This window comes from Pelodiscus sinensis, chromosome 9, assembly GCF_049634645.1.
Source record: "Pelodiscus sinensis isolate JC-2024 chromosome 9, ASM4963464v1, whole genome shotgun sequence".
Classification (NCBI taxonomy): domain Eukaryota; kingdom Metazoa; phylum Chordata; order Testudines; family Trionychidae; genus Pelodiscus; species Pelodiscus sinensis.
Genome location: NC_134719.1, coordinates 12,712,812 through 12,732,111, shown reverse-complemented (window position 1 = coordinate 12,732,111; position 19,300 = coordinate 12,712,812). Strand labels below are relative to the sequence as shown.

General features: G+C 47.0%; 1 protein-coding gene across 1 annotated transcript; it reads left to right on the top strand.

The window, feature by feature from the left end:
* Positions 1 to 8,919: 8,919 nt before the first annotated feature.
* Positions 8,920 to 10,419, top strand: LOC142830549 (paraneoplastic antigen Ma1-like). Its single transcript, XM_075936052.1, has one exon. It carries the CDS (start codon positions 8,920 to 8,922, stop codon positions 10,417 to 10,419), a length of 1,500 nt encoding a protein of 499 aa, XP_075792167.1.
* Positions 10,420 to 19,300: the final 8,881 nt, after the last annotated feature.

Here is a 19,300-nt window from a genome sequence, read left to right as displayed (position 1 = left end):
CAGGGAGTAGTATTGCCTGGTGACCTCTGAACCAATGAAAACCCCAGGAGCGCTGAAACTAGACTTTAGTCTGGAAGGACCCATACTAACAGATGACCTGTTATTTCATCTTGCACAGCAGCAGCAGAGTAGTGTTGGCACATGGCATTTAGAGCTAATCACTCTCTGTCTTTGTGTATTTTAGGAATTTTGCTCCTTCCCACCCCCAAGCCTGGAGACAAACCTGAAACTTATTTAAAGTTTGGATCAGTTCAGATGAGCCTTCTTTGCCTCTTTCTAGAGTCTTTCCTTTTGTGATTTCTGTGCTGCCCCACAGAGTTATGGTGGTTTGGCATAATTCAGTCCTGCATTTAACTTTCTTAGCTTTCAGATGACTGCATTTGACAAAATGTCATTTTAATATATTTCTCCCTCTTTATGCCATAATCATACATCTAGTTTTGAGAAGATTCCCCTCCCCCCCTTACATTATCAAAGGTACAGGAATAAAGGTATAAGATCACAGGCCAATTGTCCAGGTAAATTAAGCAGAATGTTTGGTTTGAAATATTTTTCCATGTGATTGAGGTATAATGGTTTCAGTCTGATTTTGCAACCAGTCTACATACAGAACATATATTAACTGGAAAGGGATATATATTGGGCCTTACTCCAGAGCAAAGATTATTCAAATTTTGGCTATGTTCTTGCGAAGACTTATAGTCATGCTTGATTTACGCACCACAAATAGCCCCATTGGCCTCAGTGGAACTACTCATAGTGTGTAAAATTAGAACATGCAGAGATTTTTGCAAGATTATAAATTTGGGTTTTAAAAGTTAGTTTGTAACTAACTAAACTGTAGAGACAGAATAGCTTTACCTGCTGATTGGTGGTTTGCTATTGTATAGGAGTACACAATCCCCTCGTTACTACACTGAATGCTGCTCTGAGGAAACATGAATTTACAAATCTGTTCAGACAGCATTATTATCCCAAAGAAACAGGAGCAGAGAGAAAAAACCAGAAAAGAAAATGTTGCAATAACAGACCTCTAATTAAAGTTTTCAGTGTTATGTTTAGACTGGAAGCTACTGGTGAAAGGCTGCCAAAAAGCAGATTTACTGGTAAATATGAGTTCATAATGAAAAGAAAAAAAACCCAACCCTGACTTTCTCACACTAGTTTCATGCCACTTCTACTTGACTGCACATGGAAGTGGGCATGAATACAGACTTAGAGCAATGCAGATAGAGAGTATCATGAAAGCATTCCTAGAAGAACTAAGTTCCTAGAAGAACTAAGCTGATTTTCAGAGTGTAGGATTTTTTATATGCAGTGGATAAAACAGAGAGGTCCTACTTATAATCAGATTGCAATTGGTTAACAGATTCAGATACTGCTTCCTCCCCAAACTTTCAAGGGAAAATCAAACTTACCTCTTTGAGGTTCAAAGAAGTTCAGCTACATTTAAAAAAAAATTCCATTTTCAAATGCCTCTGTACTTTGTTCTGTTCAAATCTGGATTGCGAGTATCCAAATACAGAGGAGGTACAATACAATTTTGTAGACCCACAAAGCCCGATTAAGCATCAAATTGTGCGTTGCTTAACTTTTTGAGATTCACCATGCATAAAAGCAAGATGTAATTTTTTCTGGGGACACCGGTGGTTCTAATTTGTTTAGACACAAACTCAGTTTCCATATAGCCTGGTGAGTATGCTAACCTGATCACCTTTCCCACACAAGCACTTAAAGTCCTTAGGCAGATATGCTCCCATGCTTACTTGAATTGCTTCCAGCTCCTTGGTAGATGCCATGGTGTACGCTATCATTCTTAAAGAGTATTCTTTTGACATATGTGACCACCACAAGAAACAGAGTAGCAAATGACAGACATGCCTAGATGTTCTGTTTTCTAGAGACGGTGTCTCTTGGACTTGCGTAATCTATCTTTATCACCAAAGGTGTTTATAATTTGCCATTTGTCTCTGGTCCATGTAAGGCTGACAGGCAGAATTGAACCTGGGACCTCAGTGCATGAACCTCCACCCAGGGCCAGACTAGCAGGTAGGAGAGCTAGGTAGCTGCCCAGGGTGCCAACCTATGGAGGGGCACCTGAAGGCAGCTGTAAGGGGCATGCAGCATCCCTTATAGCTGGCATCAGGTGCCGCACACCCAGGTCCCACAGCGCCGGCCCCCTCATTCCCGCGGCGCCGGCCAGCAGTGCCCTTCCCCCATGGCCGTGGGGCCCTGCACAGCTAGGTGCGGCCTATCCCAGGCTGCACGCCGGCAGCGGTAGCCGGGCCGGGCCGGGCAGCGCATGTGCCGTGCGCCCGGAGGCAGCACCGCGCGCCTGGGGCCGAGGCGCAAAAATGGCTCGGGCTGGCCCTGCCTTCACCACATGAGCTAAAAGCCAGCTGACTATTAGCTAAGGCTGTGGCGCAGACTCATTATTCTCTTTGTAATTGGTCAGAGGGCCATCAGATGGGACAGTACACCACAACCAGAATGCGTTTGGATGTAACAAAATGTGACTCACTGGCACGGTGCCTCCTACTGATCACTCTGGGAATTAGCTCCGCTCAGCACTAGAGTGTCCTCTTCTGGCGGGTGTCGCACCTGCTGTTCTCTGTTTTTCATCAATTACTCTACCACCCTGCTTGAGGACCTGTGCCCTTCCCAAACTGTGGCATCCTTCCTTCCAGGTACTGATCCACAGCAGAGCCCCTGCACTCTGGGGTCCTCCCACCCTCCTATATCTCAGCTTGCCTCAGTGACCCTACTGCCAGTTGTCATCTAGCCCTTAGTTCACGGGCAAATTGCAGTCTGGCATGACCACTCATCATAGGTAAGGAGATTGGACCTGTTGCCTTTGTCTGTCCTGGCTGCCTGCCTGCAGCCCATGTGCCCCTCAGGATTCTGTTGCTGGATCTCAGCATGTGACAACTCAGTCTGGAACTCCCCTGGCTCATCCTGCCTTTCCCCAGCACTGTCCTGTCCATTGTACCCTGGCTAGCAGACAACTAGATTCTTCTCCCTCCAGGGCTGGAGTGAGAGTGTGCTCAGTCTGGCAAGCCATTTCTTTTATACAGCTGTCCCGGGCTCTGATTGGCTGCCACAAGGCCTCTCATGATTGGACCCTGGCTACAGCCTTCTCCCAGGGCTGTTTTAACCCTTTTTATGCCTGGAATGGGGGTGACCATCCCGCTATAGTGTGCTACATCTACAGTAGGTATCATTATATCAATGCATATACAGTAGGACCCGACTTATCTGAGCCTCCACGATCTCGTTCTCTGTGTTAACCAAACAACCAGTGTACATGGGAAATAGCTGTCACATACATGACAATATTACTGTAACTGTTGCATCTTCTCAGCTTGACTGCTAAGAAAAAATGGGTAGTACTGTCACTATATGCTAAAGTAGAGATTATTATTAAAATTTTAAAAGGAGAATCACTGGCAAAATTAACCCAAGATTATAGCATTGGAAAGCAACTCTGTTATTGTGCAATGCGGAAGAGCATGTGTAGTCTAAAATAGTGTGAATAGTCAGATTATTTCCAGTCATTATATACATGAGTGCTGCTGTACCTGCCACTGTTCTGTTTACAGTACTTTAATTTGATACTTTATGCATATTATGCATTATTAGTGTTGTCAGTTGTTACCATTAGTGCTGCTGTTGTTTCAATTTAAAATGATCATTTCTGCATTTAAAAAAAACTGGTACTCAAAGTAACTAGAAGAAACTGTGAATGTTATAAATAAAGAAGAGGGGTATGTTTTAATGCTCTTCTGGCAGGTGTCAGCTAGTTTTAAAATAACTCCACATCTTAAAATAACAGAAAGATTTTTGCCCAGTCGCCTGATAAATCCAAATATTTGATTATCTGATCTGGTCCTGTTCCCAATTAGATCAGATAAATGGGGTTCTACTGTATTCAGATCTGGGCAGATACTTTGGGTATTGTAAAGCGATCACACTGTGTTTAAAAAATCTGCAAAACCAAAAAAAACTTGAAACAGACAATAAAACAAACAAACCAACAACCCGCAGACAAACACTTACTTTATTCAAAACACTGCAGTCTGGGAATGTGCTGCCTTATACAATTGCATCATAAATAGAGTATGAGTGGAGATGGGAGTGGGAATACTTATTAATAAAACAGGTGGCAAGGAAGGGTAGAGCCTGGCTCCATGCCATAATACTCTGAGTAACCCTTCCAGTGATGACCACTTTAGGACAGGGTAGATACACATACACGCACACACACAATTATCTCTGTGAGTCTAGGGATTTCAGCCCTAAACAGGTCTAACTGAAATATCCTTGCAATCTTTTTAACTCCCTCCTCAACCACAGATACGACATTTTTTAATGACAACACCGGAGCAGGAATTTATTGTTCTGTTTGTGATGTTGCAACTGCAAATAAACCGTGTGGCCTTTTGCAAAGCACTGTATTCAAAGTAAAAAGAAAAAAAGAAAAAGAAAAGAAACCAATTTCATTTTACAGTCTGTGAGCAAACTGCAACAGGATACCAAGTGGCGAAAAAAGCAAATATGTCTAACCCCCTGAGCTATTTACTATTTATATCACTGTGCCTAGATAAACTATCCCTTAAAAGATTAGGACAAAAATAATTCTGCAATGTGGAAACAAACTACCTATTTAAAGTGATTTTATGTCTGAATGGCCTCATTATAAAAACAGTCTGCTTGTAATAACTTTTTACCTTTTTGTACATTAGCCAATGAACTGCTTTTTGTCACTCTCACCAGTTCAGTACTTTCATGGAACCACCTTAGTAGAAGGCCTCAATGGTTACCGTAGAAACGTCTTCCTTCCTGGATGTTGACCCACGGTGGTTGAGGCAGCTAAAACCCAGGAGAGGCCTTGTTTAAACAGGAAAGAGCAGACAGTTTAATGGCCAGCTTTGCAGCTCTATTCCTCCACAGTTTACAGTAGTTGGGAGCTATAAAAATCATAATGAATGTTTCTTTATTTTACAGCTAATGTGGGGTTGTTGTCGACTGTTTTCAGCAGATCACAACTGGAGGACATGCAGAAACAACCTATTGTCAAGCTGTTGCAGAACAATAGAGCTCACTTGCAGAAAGTTAGGCCCTGGTTAAACAATTCCCTGGTGTACAAAGGCTTTGTCCTTTGAAGAAATGTACATGCTTAAGCTTATGGTTGTATTCATAAATGACTAGCCCTAGGGAGGCAGTCTGAAAATCTATACAGAATGTCACTTTTCAAGTGTTCGATCGTGATTATTTCACTTACTATTATGAAATGCCTGTGCAAAAATAAGATGTGCATGTGTGTTGGTAAGAGACAGACACTGGAAAAACCTTTTCAGGACAGACCTTATGGGTTCTTTCTGTTCATTTTATTGTATTTATTATTTTGTGGTTGTATTCCCATGCAAATAGCAATCATATTCTTAATGGACAGCTGTCCAAATTACAAATGAGTCATGTGGCATTGTTTCATATGTGTGTTGACAATAGAGAATCCCTCCAGGTCAGGAATTAGGCCAGGGTTCAGAATGGGAAACAAAGAAGAAGATATTCTACTATGTTCTACCCATGTGAATATGGTCCACCCATGTGAGCAGTCAAAATAAGACACCAATATAGTACAGATAGTATATGATCATGTGTGCTCTGGGCTCCAGAGACATTTATATAGGCTCTGGGCCATGGTTTCTTCTTGACTGGGGGAAGATAAATTAATGGTATCTCCCAAAAACAGGCTTCTTGTAGCACCGAAGTGACACATTGTTCCCAATACATTGTGCAATTCTGAACCTCCCTCTTCTTTCCTACTGGAGGAATTAAATAGTTAACCCAGTTGACACTGAAATGATCTTCCCTGGGCCTTTTGATAAGCAGCTGACTTTGGTAAATGAGGCAGTTCACATCTCTCAGTAATATTCTTCTAGGCTGTCTGCGGACGCTACCTCAGTTATACTGGGTTCACTTTTTTTTTCCAGGGGAAGAGGGGGGCTACCACTACAGTTAGGGTATGGCTACATTTGCAGCCTAATTCGAAATAGGGCTGCAAATGTAGGCATTCAAAGTTGGTATTCTTCCTGCTATGAGGTTTAACAGGTATTTCGAACTAGGGCTTTATTTCGAACGCCCGTTCGAAATAGACGCAGGCAGTTATTCCGGGCTTGTCAATTTCAAAAATGGCACCCGGCCAGGAACATGCAAATCAAGCACAGGATATTTAGATCCCGGGTTTGATTTGCAATTTCGAATGCCTACATTTGCAGCCCTATTTCGAATTAGAATGCAAGTGTAGACATACCCTTACAGCCTAATGGATTTTATTAAAGAAAAACTGAGATTCTGGAGAACAAGATAAGTGTCAAGACCCCATACCACTCTGTACCAGCTGTTTTAAGCCTAAATTGAGTCACTGTTGGAATAGTGGGGAAAGTCTGTACTGTGCCTGCCTGATGAAATACCTGTTGTTTTGTTGATAAATCTGTGAATAAATCTTCATTCTCAAAGGCAGCTAATCTATCATATTTCACATGAGGAAAAATTCAGTTAAAGAAACAAATTAAACCAACCAAACACGAGGAACTAGAATTAATAAAAACAGTTATTCAATAATATTTCTCATAAAAATTTGAACAGAGTAAAATTCAGAAAGCAGATTTTCCAAGCTATAAGTATAAAAATAAAACCAAATGCAGTTCACTCATAGAATTTTACCATCTGGACTATCAAATAGGAATCGGTGGACAGAAACTGATAAGATACAAATCTCTAAAGAAACTGAAGACTCATGAGTGATCAGAGCAGCGTAAATTGTAAAAACCTAAAAAAGAAAAATAGGAGTAGAGATAAATAAAACAATTGATCCTAGGCCTGAGAGGTAGGAAGTTTGAGGAGAGAATGAAGACTTTTAATCCACACAATGTGAAAATCCTAAAATGCTTGAGGAGATTAAGTTTGGGGGTGTGTATAAATCAACAGAAGAAAACAAACCCAGAGGTCAACCACTAGCTAGTCTTTTCCCATCAAAGGATAGGAATGACCTAGGTACCTGGCACAGTTAAGGCAGACGTGCTGAGGTCATATAAGAAACAATTTAACTCTTGAGGGAGACTGACTATTTGATAAGGATGAGGTGTAATGGGCTAAATTGCTTTTATTTCTTTTCAGGCATGTTTCAAGTTCTAGTCATTTAATGTTTCCGATGATACAACAGACAAGGTTTAAATACCTACATTCAAGAGTCAAATAGCCGCCTGGTGACATGTTTAAACTAAAATGCAGACTACTGATCCAGAAAGCAATGGCAAATAAATATTTATTAGTTGATCCAAAGAGCCACAGTCATAAATGTTTGCCGTTGGATTACAGAAGTTTTCATGTTTTTATTGAAAGCAGTGGTAAAGAGTGTTAAAACTGTAAGCAGGGTCAGGGTAAACTCTATTCTGACATCTAGTGGCGAACTGTGGCAAGTGGTGCAAAGAGACTTCAGGGGCTGAGCCCAATTTGCATAGACACACCCACCCTGTCTAGTATGTGCCACAGCAGCCCAAATCGTCACTTTGGCCACTGTGGGAGCCCCAGTCTCTCTGTTATTGAGGCAGAGGGGATAAAAGTGTTGTTACCCTGATTATGTGAATCAAGGACAATGGAATGGTGGAACTGTTTATGACAGAGGGATTCGCCATAAACTAAGTAGCACTCTCTAGACAAGGGGCATGGGTTCCAAACCCAGTCAAATTGAGAGAGGTTGGGGACAGGTCTTGGTACCTGGTGGTGGGGCCCTGTCTGAGGGCCTAAACAACACTGATTGCACTCCCTCCTCTCTCCACTGTGGAATATCAGAGTTAATTTAGATTCCATTAGGAGTCTAGTTTTGAGCTGTGGCGCTAACTTTGCTGTGGGCCAGTGCTAAGGCTCCTCTGTTATGAGCTGAAATCACTGTGTGCTGTGGACGAGAGCTGAAATCACTGTTGCTGAGCTGTGGACAAGAGCTGAAATCACTGTTGCTGAGGGGAGCCTGGCAAGAGCTGAAATCACTGTTGCTGAGGGGAGCCTGGCAAGAGCTGAAATCACTGTTGCTGAGGGGAGCCTGGCGCTGTGCTGCTAGCAAAGCAGTTTGCAAGGGGCAACCAGCAAGCACAGGTGGACAGTAGATGCAGCTGGCGGTGGCCTGTGGCTGGTAGGAGCGGCAGCTGGTGGAGCAGCGGCAGGAGCAACCAGCTGGCAGCCGGGAGCGTGGACTGAGGCGGTTGGTGGATTTGCGGAGCCGGACAGTGGAGGCGGCTTACCTGACGACAAGTGGAGTGTGGCGGAGTGACTCTCGTTGACGGTGGCGGCACGGAGAGGTGGAGCCCGGCGGGAGAGGTGGAGCCACCGCCGGGCCACGTAAGGTGCATCGATCCCCACCCCTCCAGGTTGGAATGGTGAAACCCTGCCGGGTGGACTTTTGAACCCTGGGATGGCACTGACCCAGGGCTGAGACTCTTGGGGTGTTGGACTTTTGGGACGTTGGGGAGATGTGTGGCTGGGGGGAGGGCCGTTGCTCATTGGGTTACCTCATGTTATTAAAGGTTTGCTACTCTACTGAGGCTCTGTGCTTGCGAGAGGGGAAGAATTGCCTCTTTTGAGGCACCCAGAGGTGTATGTAAGATTTCCCAGGTCACTGGGTGGGGGCTCGAGCCGGTGTTGTATTACCTCGTTGGGAGGAGACCCCTAGACACTGAACCCGGCCCTTGCTGCTGCTATTTACTCGGCCTGGCAGAAGGGTTACATTTTTGGGGGCTCGTCCGGGATCATCTGGGTCAGTACCCCCGCAAGCACATTGCGAGCAATCCATTAAATTGGGAAAACCCAAAATTCCTGTTGGTGTTTTGAGCTGTTAGATTCGGGAAATTTACTGTTTGTATAATGGCCCTACACTTGTTGGAGGACTGGTGCAAGGGGATGTCCATTAACCCTAAGAATTGTGTTCTGGTGACGGGGGTGCCGGAGGCATTCGATGAGGGCTCAATAGAACCTATGTTAAGGGCTTCCACTGAGTACCTGAGTAAGTGCAAAATGCGTGGGCGCATGTTTGTGAGGGAGCAGGGAGCTTTTGCTGTACTATGTGAGCTGTCCTCAGCTGTGGACCCTCTACAGGTCCCAGGCAGGATAGCAGTGGGAGGTAATGAGTGGACAGTGATAACCACTGAGAGCCAGCCCTTACCAGCCCCTCCCTCAGATGTAGAGTTTCTAAAGAAAATGTCGACCTTTTTGGGGAACGAGGGAAAATCTTTCGCTGATATGCCAGGTCTGTTGGGCCTTCACCTGGGAGTCCCACCCCGGGAGGCTACTCCGCCACCTGATGAGTGGGTGAAGGTTTTGGGGCAGGCATTAGAAAAGGTTGTGCCACCCCACCCTGAGTCAGGCCCCTATCGCAAACTGAGGTTGTTTTCTGGGGGTCCCACCCCAATACCTGGGGAGGAGGCATTTGAACCCTGGCTGGAACACACCACTGAGATGCTGCAGGAATGGACGGGGCCTGAGGCTGAAAAGAGAAGGCGACTAGTAGAGTGCCTCAGGGGACCAGCACTAGATGTGATTCGCACCCTGAAGCTCGGTAACCCTGGGGTCAAGGTGAAGGACTGTCTAGAGGCCCTTGATCATGCCTTCGGGAGAACCGAGGGCTCAGAGGATGTTTATTGCAAGTTCCTCAGTGCCAAGCAACAAAAGGGAGAGAAGGTTTCTGCCTATGTCCAAAGGTTGGAGAAATTGTTACAGAGAGCCATCATGAGGGGAGCAGTAGACGTAGAGCAAATGGACCGGACTAGATTGACTCAGATTGTGAGAGGAATTCAATATCATAACCCGATCCTTCTTCACCTTCGATTGAGGGAACGGCAAGACAATCCACCCAGTTACTCTCGGCTGATAAAAGAGGTCCGAGAGGAAGAAGAGAGGCAAGCAGCTGGTGAGGTTTGGGATGTGCAGCCACACCGGGCGACTGGCGCAACACCCATACAAACACCCACAGCACTGATGGTGAATCCTCAAGAGGAACTTACCCAACGATTGCAGGCCCTGACGCAGAAAGTGGCCGAACTAGAGAATACCGTTGATTCAGCCAATATCTCAACGTACAAGGAACCCTCTGTTACCACAGTCCGGAAGACTACATTTAGAGCCTCCGCCTCATCCAGGCAACCAGAGAGAGGTCAATCCTTCTTCTGCTACCGGTGTGGCCAGGGTGGGCACATCGCTGCCAGGTGTCACAATGCAGAGAATCCCACACTAGTTTATCAAAAGCTAAAGACCACTTGGGGACAGTCGGGAAACGGCCCCATGGCCTGGGAAGGGAGCCGCCCAGGCCTGCCGCGTGCGGAGGCTCCTCTGGAAAGAACCATGCAGCCCAAATCCCATCGGGACTGATAGGACCTCGGGCAGAAGTCACTGTAAGGGTTGAAGGGACAGAATGTAGGGCCGTGCTTGACACGGGATCCCAAGTGACTATCATATTCCAGTCTTTCTATCAGAAGATGCTTAAGCACCTGCCTATATGGCCCCTGACAGGGCTTGGACTGTGTGGCCTCAGCATGGATGAATACCCCTATCAGGGATACATCATAGTACACCTGGAATTCCCAGAAGAGATTGCTGGGGTGAGACAGGAAGTGGACACTGCTGCTTTAATATGCCCTGACCCCAAAGGAGCCTCTGATGTGTCCGTGCTAATAGGGACCAACTCCAGCCTTTTTAAGGTACTTGCAGATTACTGCCGACAGCGGGCAGGGGACCAATATCTAAACACCCTGGTGATTCACACCTATTGTGCCGCAGCCTATAGGAAAATTGAGGACACAAGAAAAGTGATGCCTGACTTGCCGGTGGGAGCTTTGAGGTATGCAGGGCCTGTCCCCTTAGCAGTGCCTGCAATGACAGAAAAGGAGGTGATTGTCCTGAGTACCTGCCTGAGAGGCAGTAAGGGAACATTAGCAGTGGTAGAGCCGCCGACCGAGGGAGGGCTCCCTGAAGGAGTACTGGTCCTCAGTGGTGTCATAAGCCTGCCTGCTGAACCCCAGGAAAAGGTGACTATATTGATTGCTAATGAAACGGGCCGTGAAGTGTTTGTAAGACCAGGGCAGAAGGTTGCAGACCTCTTTGAGCCTGAAACCATTGTGAGACCCCAGCGTGAAGCTGAAGCTCCGGCGTTGGATCCTGCAAAGTTTGACTTCGGGGACTCACCGTTGCCTGAGGAGTGGAAGGATCGTCTGAGGAAGAAGCTTTGCACAAGACCCAAGGTATTCTCACTACATGAGTGGGACGTTGGATGTGCCAAGGGGGTGGAACACCACATCAGACTACAAGATCCCCGACCCTTCAGGGAGAGGTCTAGGAGGATCGCTCTCTCTGAGATGGAAGACGTACGCCATCATCTTCAAGAGCTCATCGCGAACGGTATCATTACCGAGTCCCACAGCCCCTACGCCTCGCCTATTGTGGTGGTTCGTAAGAAGAGTGGGAAAATTCGGATGTGTATCGACTACCGCACCCTAAACAGGCGCACTACAGTTGATCAATACACCATGCCCCGAGTACAAGATGCCTTGGACTGTTTGTTGGGTAGCCAGTGGTTCTCAGTATTGGATCTTCGGAGTGGATACTACCAGATCCCTCTGGGAGAAGAGGATAAGGAGAAGACAGCCTTCATCTGTCCATTGGGGTTCTACCAGTTCGAACGCATGCCCCAAGGGATTTCTGGAGCCCCGGCCACATTTCAGCGTCTGATGGAGAAAGTAGTGGGAGACATGAATCTACTTCAAGTGTTAGTTTACTTGGATGACTTGATTGTGTTTGGAAGAACCTTGGAAGAACATGAGGAAAGACTTCTTAACGTGCTTGATAGGTTGGAGGCATATGGTTTGAAGCTTTCAATTGACAAATGCCAGTTCTGCCAAACCTCAGTGAAGTATGTGGGTCACATCGTGTCCCAAGAGGGTGTGAGTACCGATCCCGATAAAATAGAAGCTCTCACCACCTGGCCACGTCCGCGTAACTACAGAGAACTCAAGACCTTTCTTGGATTCAGTGGCTACTACCGCAGATTTGTGAAGAACTACGCTACGATTGTAAAACCGCTGAATGATCTTACCAGGGGATACCAGTCCAGCAAGAACAAATCTAAGACCAAAAATAAGAGGAGGCCTCCCAAGCCTCCTATGCAGAGATACTATGGCCCTTTCGAGCCACTTGGGCCACGGTGGGATGAGAGTTGTGAAAGGGCGTTTCGGGAAATCATTACTCGACTGACTCAGGCTCCCGTCCTAGTCTTTGCTGATCCAAGCAGACCATTTATACTACATACTGATGCCAGTTTGGAGGGTCTGGGAGCTGTGCTGTACCAGGAAATGGAAGGCAAACGTAACCCTGTAGCCTTTGCCAGCCGAGGACTGTCCGACAGTGAATCTCGCTATCCCATCCACAAGCTGGAGTTCTTGGCCTTGAAGTGGGCCATCACTGAGAAATTTCGAGATTACTTGTATGGTGCTCAGTTTCAGGTATGGACGGACAACAACCCTCTGACTTATGTGTTAACAAGTGCAAAGCTGGATGCTACTGGGCAGCGATGGGTGGCCGCCTTGGCTAGCTATGAGTTCAGCATTCAATACCGATCAGGGAGAAGCAATGTAGATGCGGATGCATTGTCCCGGCGTCCCCAGGCACCCGAAGTTGCCGTGATACCCCCGGATGGGGTGAGAGCTATCTGCAGTGTGAGTCGCCGAGAACCGGAGGCCCCTGAGAGCCTCCATGGGTGTGCTGCAGAAGCTTTGGGCCTGCCCCCTGAATGCGTGTCCTCTGCGGTAGTGAACTATATTGCCCTGAACCAATCTCACTTGCCCATGCTCAGTGCAGCTGATTGGCAAGAAGCCCAGCTGCAAGATGCAGACATTTGTGATACGCTACTTGCCAAAAGGGATGGACGAAGCCCCGCTGCGGTTGTCCCACCTAACTCGGAGGGTAAACTACTATTGAGAGAGTGGACCAAACTAAAACTGATTCGGGGAGTGCTGCACCGAATGACCACCGACCCTTTACAAAAGCAACGGACACAACTAGTGCTACCCAAAGAGTACAGAGCCCTGGCCATGAGGGCCCTTCATGATGACTTTGGACATTTAGGGATGGAAAGGACCCTGGAACTTGTTCGTAGTAGGTTCTATTGGCCCCGGATGGCTGCAGATGTTCGCAGGAAATGTGAGACTTGCGCTCGATGTGTTCAAAGGAAAACACTGCCCACGAGGGCCGCATACCTCAAGAATATCACCAGCAACAAGCCCTTGGAACTGGTGTGCATTGATTTCTTGTCTCTAGAAGTAGACAGAAGGAACATTGGGAACATCCTAGTAGTGACCGACCATTTTACGCGGTATGCACAGGCATACCCCACACGTGATCAGAGGGCCACCACTGTTGCTCGAGTACTATGGGAAAAATATTTCTCAGTTTATGGATTCCCAGCCCGGATACACTCAGATCAGGGGCGGGACTTTGAGAGTCGCCTTCTAAAAGAGGTACTGAGGATAGCGGGGATTAAAAAGTCTAGGACAACGCCCTATCACCCACAAGGGGATCCCCAGCCAGAAAGGTTCAACCGAACCCTGTTAGATATGTTGGGGACTTTGCGACCAGAGCAGAAGGCAACTTGGAGCCAACATGTCGCATTCCTGGTGCATGCCTACAATGCCACGAGGAATGATGCTACGGAAGCCACACCATATTTTTTGATGTTTGGGCGAGAACCAAGATTACCCATAGACCTGTGCTTTGGTGTATTAGAGGATGGAGATGGTTATGAAACTCATCAGCAATACGCATCCCAACTAAGAGAAAAGCTGCAGGATGCTTATCGCTTAGCTACAGCTGCGGCTCGGAAGAATGCAGACCGCAACAAACATCGCTACGATGCCAGGGTACGTTCGCAAGAACTCCAGCCTGGGGACAGAGTCTTGCTGCGAAATTTGGGTATTGCTGGCAAACACAAGATAGCTGACCGATGGAAGGCGATTCCATACTTGGTGATAGAACAGCTGGGAGACCTGCCAGTCTACAAGATCAAACCTGAAGAGGGTCCAGGGCAGACAAAGACAGTACACAGAAACCTTTTGCTTCCTGTGGGGGAATTGGTAAGCACCCCTTGTGAGATGGGCCATGACAGGGCAACCGAGCAGAACAAGGGTGCTAGGCCAAAGCCACCCTCCATCATGGACAGCCAGCCCCCTGCAGCTAACCTACCCCTATGCATCGCACCCGAGAGTGAGTCTGAGGAGGAGGACGCAACCGTGGTGTATCCGGAAAGGGGGACAAGATCTCAGGATCGATCAGCTGAACCAAAAGAGAGCCCCACCTCTGCCACCCTAAACCCCATGGCAGAAGTATTTATGCCCATTTCTGACACCCCTGTGCCACTGGTGGGACCCCCATGTGAGGACACACACAGGTTATTGGAAAGTGGAGACATACAAGGGGAGGATGTCCAGGGCACCCTGGACCCTGCACTGTTAGAACTAGAAACGCAGGGGCCTATGCCAGTAGCCGAGGGGCCAGCAGAGGTAACCTCACCATCTATCACTCAAGAGGGTGTTTCCCCCACCATGGGAACAGAGATTCTCAATAGACGAGACAGGGTAATAAGACCAGTAAAACGGTTAACTTATGATGCACCTGGAGTGATTAGTGAGGAGCCCATACATTTAGCACACAGGCTTGTACAAGCTAAAGTGGGCTTCCTGAGGCCCTTTGGGGGGAACCAGTGAGTGGGTATAGTAGGTGGTGTGATTTGTCGGGACGACAAATTCTTGGCTGGGGGGAGGATGTAAGCAGGGTCAGGGTAAACTCTATTCTGACATCTAGTGGCGAACTGTGGCAAGTGGTGCAAAGAGACTTCAGGGGCTGAGCCCAATTTGCATAGACACACCCACCCTGTCTAGTATGTGCCACAGCAGCCCAAATCGTCACTTTGGCCACTGTGGGAGCCCCAGTCTCTCTGTTATTGAGGCAGAGGGGATAAAAGTGTTGTTACCCTGATTATGTGAATCAAGGACAATGGAATGGTGGAACTGTTTATGACAGAGGGATTCGCCATAAACTAAGTAGCACTCTCTAGACAAGGGGCATGGGTTCCAAACCCAGTCAAATTGAGAGAGGTTGGGGACAGGTCTTGGTACCTGGTGGTGGGGCCCTGTCTGAGGGCCTAAACAACACTGATTGCACTCCCTCCTCTCTCCACTGTGGAATATCAGAGTTAATTTAGATTCCATTAGGAGTCTAGTTTTGAGCTGTGGCGCTAACTTTGCTGTGGGCCAGTGCTAAGGCTCCTCTGTTATGAGCTGAAATCACTGTGTGCTGTGGACGAGAGCTGAAATCACTGTTGCTGAGCTGTGGACAAGAGCTGAAATCACTGTTGCTGAGGGGAGCCTGGCAAGAGCTGAAATCACTGTTGCTGAGGGGAGCCTGGCGCTGTGCTGCTAGCAAAGCAGTTTGCAAGGGGCAACCAGCAAGCACAGGTGGACAGTAGATGCAGCTGGCGGTGGCCTGTGGCTGGTAGGAGCGGCAGCTGGTGGAGCAGCGGCAGGAGCAACCAGCTGGCAGCCGGGAGCGTGGACTGAGGCGGTTGGTGGATTTGCGGAGCCGGACAGTGGAGGCGGCTTACCTGACGACAAGTGGAGTGTGGCGGAGTGACTCTCGTTGACGGTGGCGGCACGGAGAGGTGGAGCCCGGCGGGAGAGGTGGAGCCACCGCCGGGCCACGTAAGGTGCATCGATCCCCACCCCTCCAGGTTGGAATGGTGAAACCCTGCCGGGTGGACTTTTGAACCCTGGGATGGCACTGACCCAGGGCTGAGACTCTTGGGGTGTTGGACTTTTGGGACGTTGGGGAGATGTGTGGCTGGGGGGAGGGCCGTTGCTCATTGGGTTACCTCATGTTATTAAAGGTTTGCTACTCTACTGAGGCTCTGTGCTTGCGAGAGGGGAAGAATTGCCTCTTTTGAGGCACCCAGAGGTGTATGTAAGATTTCCCAGGTCACTGGGTGGGGGCTCGAGCCGGTGTTGTATTACCTCGTTGGGAGGAGACCCCTAGACACTGAACCCGGCCCTTGCTGCTGCTATTTACTCGGCCTGGCAGAAGGGTTACAAAACTTTATGCCTAACTGAGGTAACATCTGTAACTCAACAGTTTACTGCCTTCTGGTAATAAAAACAATCAGAATTTGTTTTATTATGCAGGGTATAGTCCTCTTTCAGTCAACTGAGGAGATGCCAAGTACAGGCTTTAAATTATCATTTTATGTGAGTGAAATTGCTCTTGGCTTCACTATATGGTCTATTGCCTCTGATTTTGTGGTCTGTTGTGTTCTTTTGAGAATAACTGGCCCCGTCCTGGGCCAACAGCTCTCATTAATGACCATGCACTGACACAAAATGGTTTAATTAACAAGGGTGAAATGGACATCATTGGCACTGGTTATTGAATTGGTCACAAAGTGGTATCTTAAGAACATCAATGCATTTTCTGTTGCACTGAATATATCAAAACATAGAACAAAACACAATGGCTGGATTTTTAAAAAATGGGAGCCTACAGTCAGGCTCCACTATCTATACTGAAGCACCTGAACAAATAGCCAGATATCCAAAAGTGCTGAACCCCCAAGAAATCATTTTGACTTCATTGGGGGCTTCATGTAAGATACGGTATTATTCCAGGTGAATAATAATGCCAGAATCTGATCCTATGTATATACATGAATTCTTATATCTAGAGCATTTAATATAGCTCCTGCATCTATACACATAGGCTACGTCTACACTAGCATGATCTTGCACAAAAACTCTTTAGCGCAAGAGTTCTTGCGTTAAAGTAGTTGTGTAAGAGAGCATCTACACTGGCATGTGCTTTTGTGCAAGAGATGTGCTTTTGCGCAAGAGCATCCATGCCAGTGTAGACGCTATTGCACAAGAAAGCTCTGATGATCATTTTAACCAGAGGGCTTTCTTGTGCAAGAAATTAATGTTTCCTGTCTACACTGGCCTCTTCTGGAAGAGCTCTTGCGCAAGAGGGCTTATTCCTGAGCGGGAGCATCATAGTTCTTGCGCAAGAAGCCCTGATTTTATACAGCAGAACGTCAGTTTACTTGCACAAGAACACACGGCCAGTGTAGACAGGCAGCAAGTTTTTGCGCAAGAGTGGCCGCTTTGGCACAAGATCGCACCAGTGTAGACAAAGCCATATAGTTGCGTATCAAACATTCACTTACATGATCAAACCAGTCTATCAGGACATGCATATTAAGACTGAATGGCAACTGAGTGACTTTAAATAAATTGTTTAAAGCTAACATTTTAATAGTATGTTCCAGATAGAAAATGTCTATTGTGATTTGACCAAGACTTTTTAAAAAGAGAAACTTAAAATTCAGCTCCCAAATAAGACTTCAACTCAGGAAGGTGCTGAGCTCCTTGGCACAGGCCCAGCAAAGAGTATAGTCATCAGTCCAGAATGTGTAAGAATCTGCCTAATTATAAACATGTGACTTTATTTCAATGGTGCTTAAGTACCTTGTAGAATGGAGGCCTTCTGCATCTGCCATTGTGGTCAGAGTCAAACTTTGCAAACCTGAGCAGCCAGATTTTCCAACATGCTTAGTAGCCAGGAGCTCCCAAAAGCAACTTATATAGAACAATTTCTTTTGTTGAACTCTGTTGCTATTTCCCCCCTACATCATTAGCTATTGGCACTGTGTGCTGGGTACTACAGACAGACCAGTAAGACAGAAATAATGATTTTATCTCAGAGTTTATACTTTACAAAACAACACACACTGTGGAAAGACCCTGAAATATGCAAAATTCACATGTCTGCAGGTAAAAGTACACCCTCACGACAAGAGCACCTCTTAGCTATGGGTACGTCTACACTAGCCCCCTAGATTGATCTAGGGAGGCTAATGAGGGCAACCAAAATTGCAAATCAAGCCCGGGATTTAAATATCCCACGCTTGATTTGCATGTTCCCGTCCGGTTGCCATTTTAGAAATTGACTAGCCCGAAGTAACTGCCCGCGTCTACACGCGGCAGTGAAACGGGATTCTGATTTAAAGCCCCTAAATCAAATTAGCTGGTAAACCTCATTGCAGGAGGAATACCAGCTAATTTGAGTTAGGGATTTAAATCAGAATCCCGTTTCACTGCCACATGTAGACGCGAGCAGTTACTTCAGGCTAGTCAATTACTAAAATGGCGACCGGACGGGAACATGCAAATCAAGCGCAGGATATTTAAATCCTGGGCTTGATTTGCAATTTCGGTCACCCTCATTAGCCTCCTTAGATCGATCTAGGGGGCTAGCGTAGATGTACACTATATCTACACTCTTGGCTTCCTGCATGAGAAATATGCAAATGAGGCTAAGCATGGAATATCACCAAGCCTCATCTGCATATCTAATGAGCCACCATTTTTGCAGAAGATGCTCTTGCGCCAGAAGGAGCTGTCTACACTACCCCTTCTTGCACAAGAAAAACCCTCTTGCGCAATGCTGTTATTCCTGAAAATAATCAGCATAGCGGCATTGCTCAAGAGGGTTTTTGTTGCGCAAAAAGGGGCAGTGTAGACAGCTCCTTCTGGTGCAAAAGCCTCTTCTGCTAAAATGGCGGCTCATTAGGTATACAAATGAGGCTCAGCGATATTCCACGCTTAGCCTCATTTGCATATTTCTCACGCAAGATGCCGCAAGTGTAGACATAGCCCTTGTGTCAACATATGATATTACAAGAGGCCCTCATCTCTGGCATTGCTTGCTGGCCACTTCCTTGGCCCCTGCAATGGCCTTTCTCTATCTGTCTCTTCTCCCAAGTCTCTGGAGGTTCTGTGGCCTGCCAAGGCTGGCCTTACCATGAGGCAAACTGAGGCAGCCACCTCAGGTGCCAGACTGTGGGGGGGAGGAAGCGCCACTAGGACCCAGAGTGTAGAAATTGAGTCTGCTGCTGGTGCATATGTATTATCTCTGCAGTACCATGAGAGGAGTAGAACAGGAAGAAGGCAGAATTGAGACCTTTCCAAGTTTTGGCCCAAGCGAGCAGGCATGGGGGCGTCATTTGAGCTCCCCACCTCAGGTGCCAAAATGTTGTGGGCTGGCCCTGTGGCCTACCCTTCTGGCCAAGTTCATTCCCTTTCCAGGGGGTGTCATGATTATGAGGGTTAGCCAGCAGCCTGGGGATTAAGGGGTTAACTACACCTAGCCAGGTGGAGTGACC

Coding starts and splice junctions, on each gene's coding strand:
- LOC142830549 (XM_075936052.1), top strand. CDS start 8,920: ATGGCCCTACACTTGTTGGAGGACTGGTGCAAGGGGATGTCCATTAAC.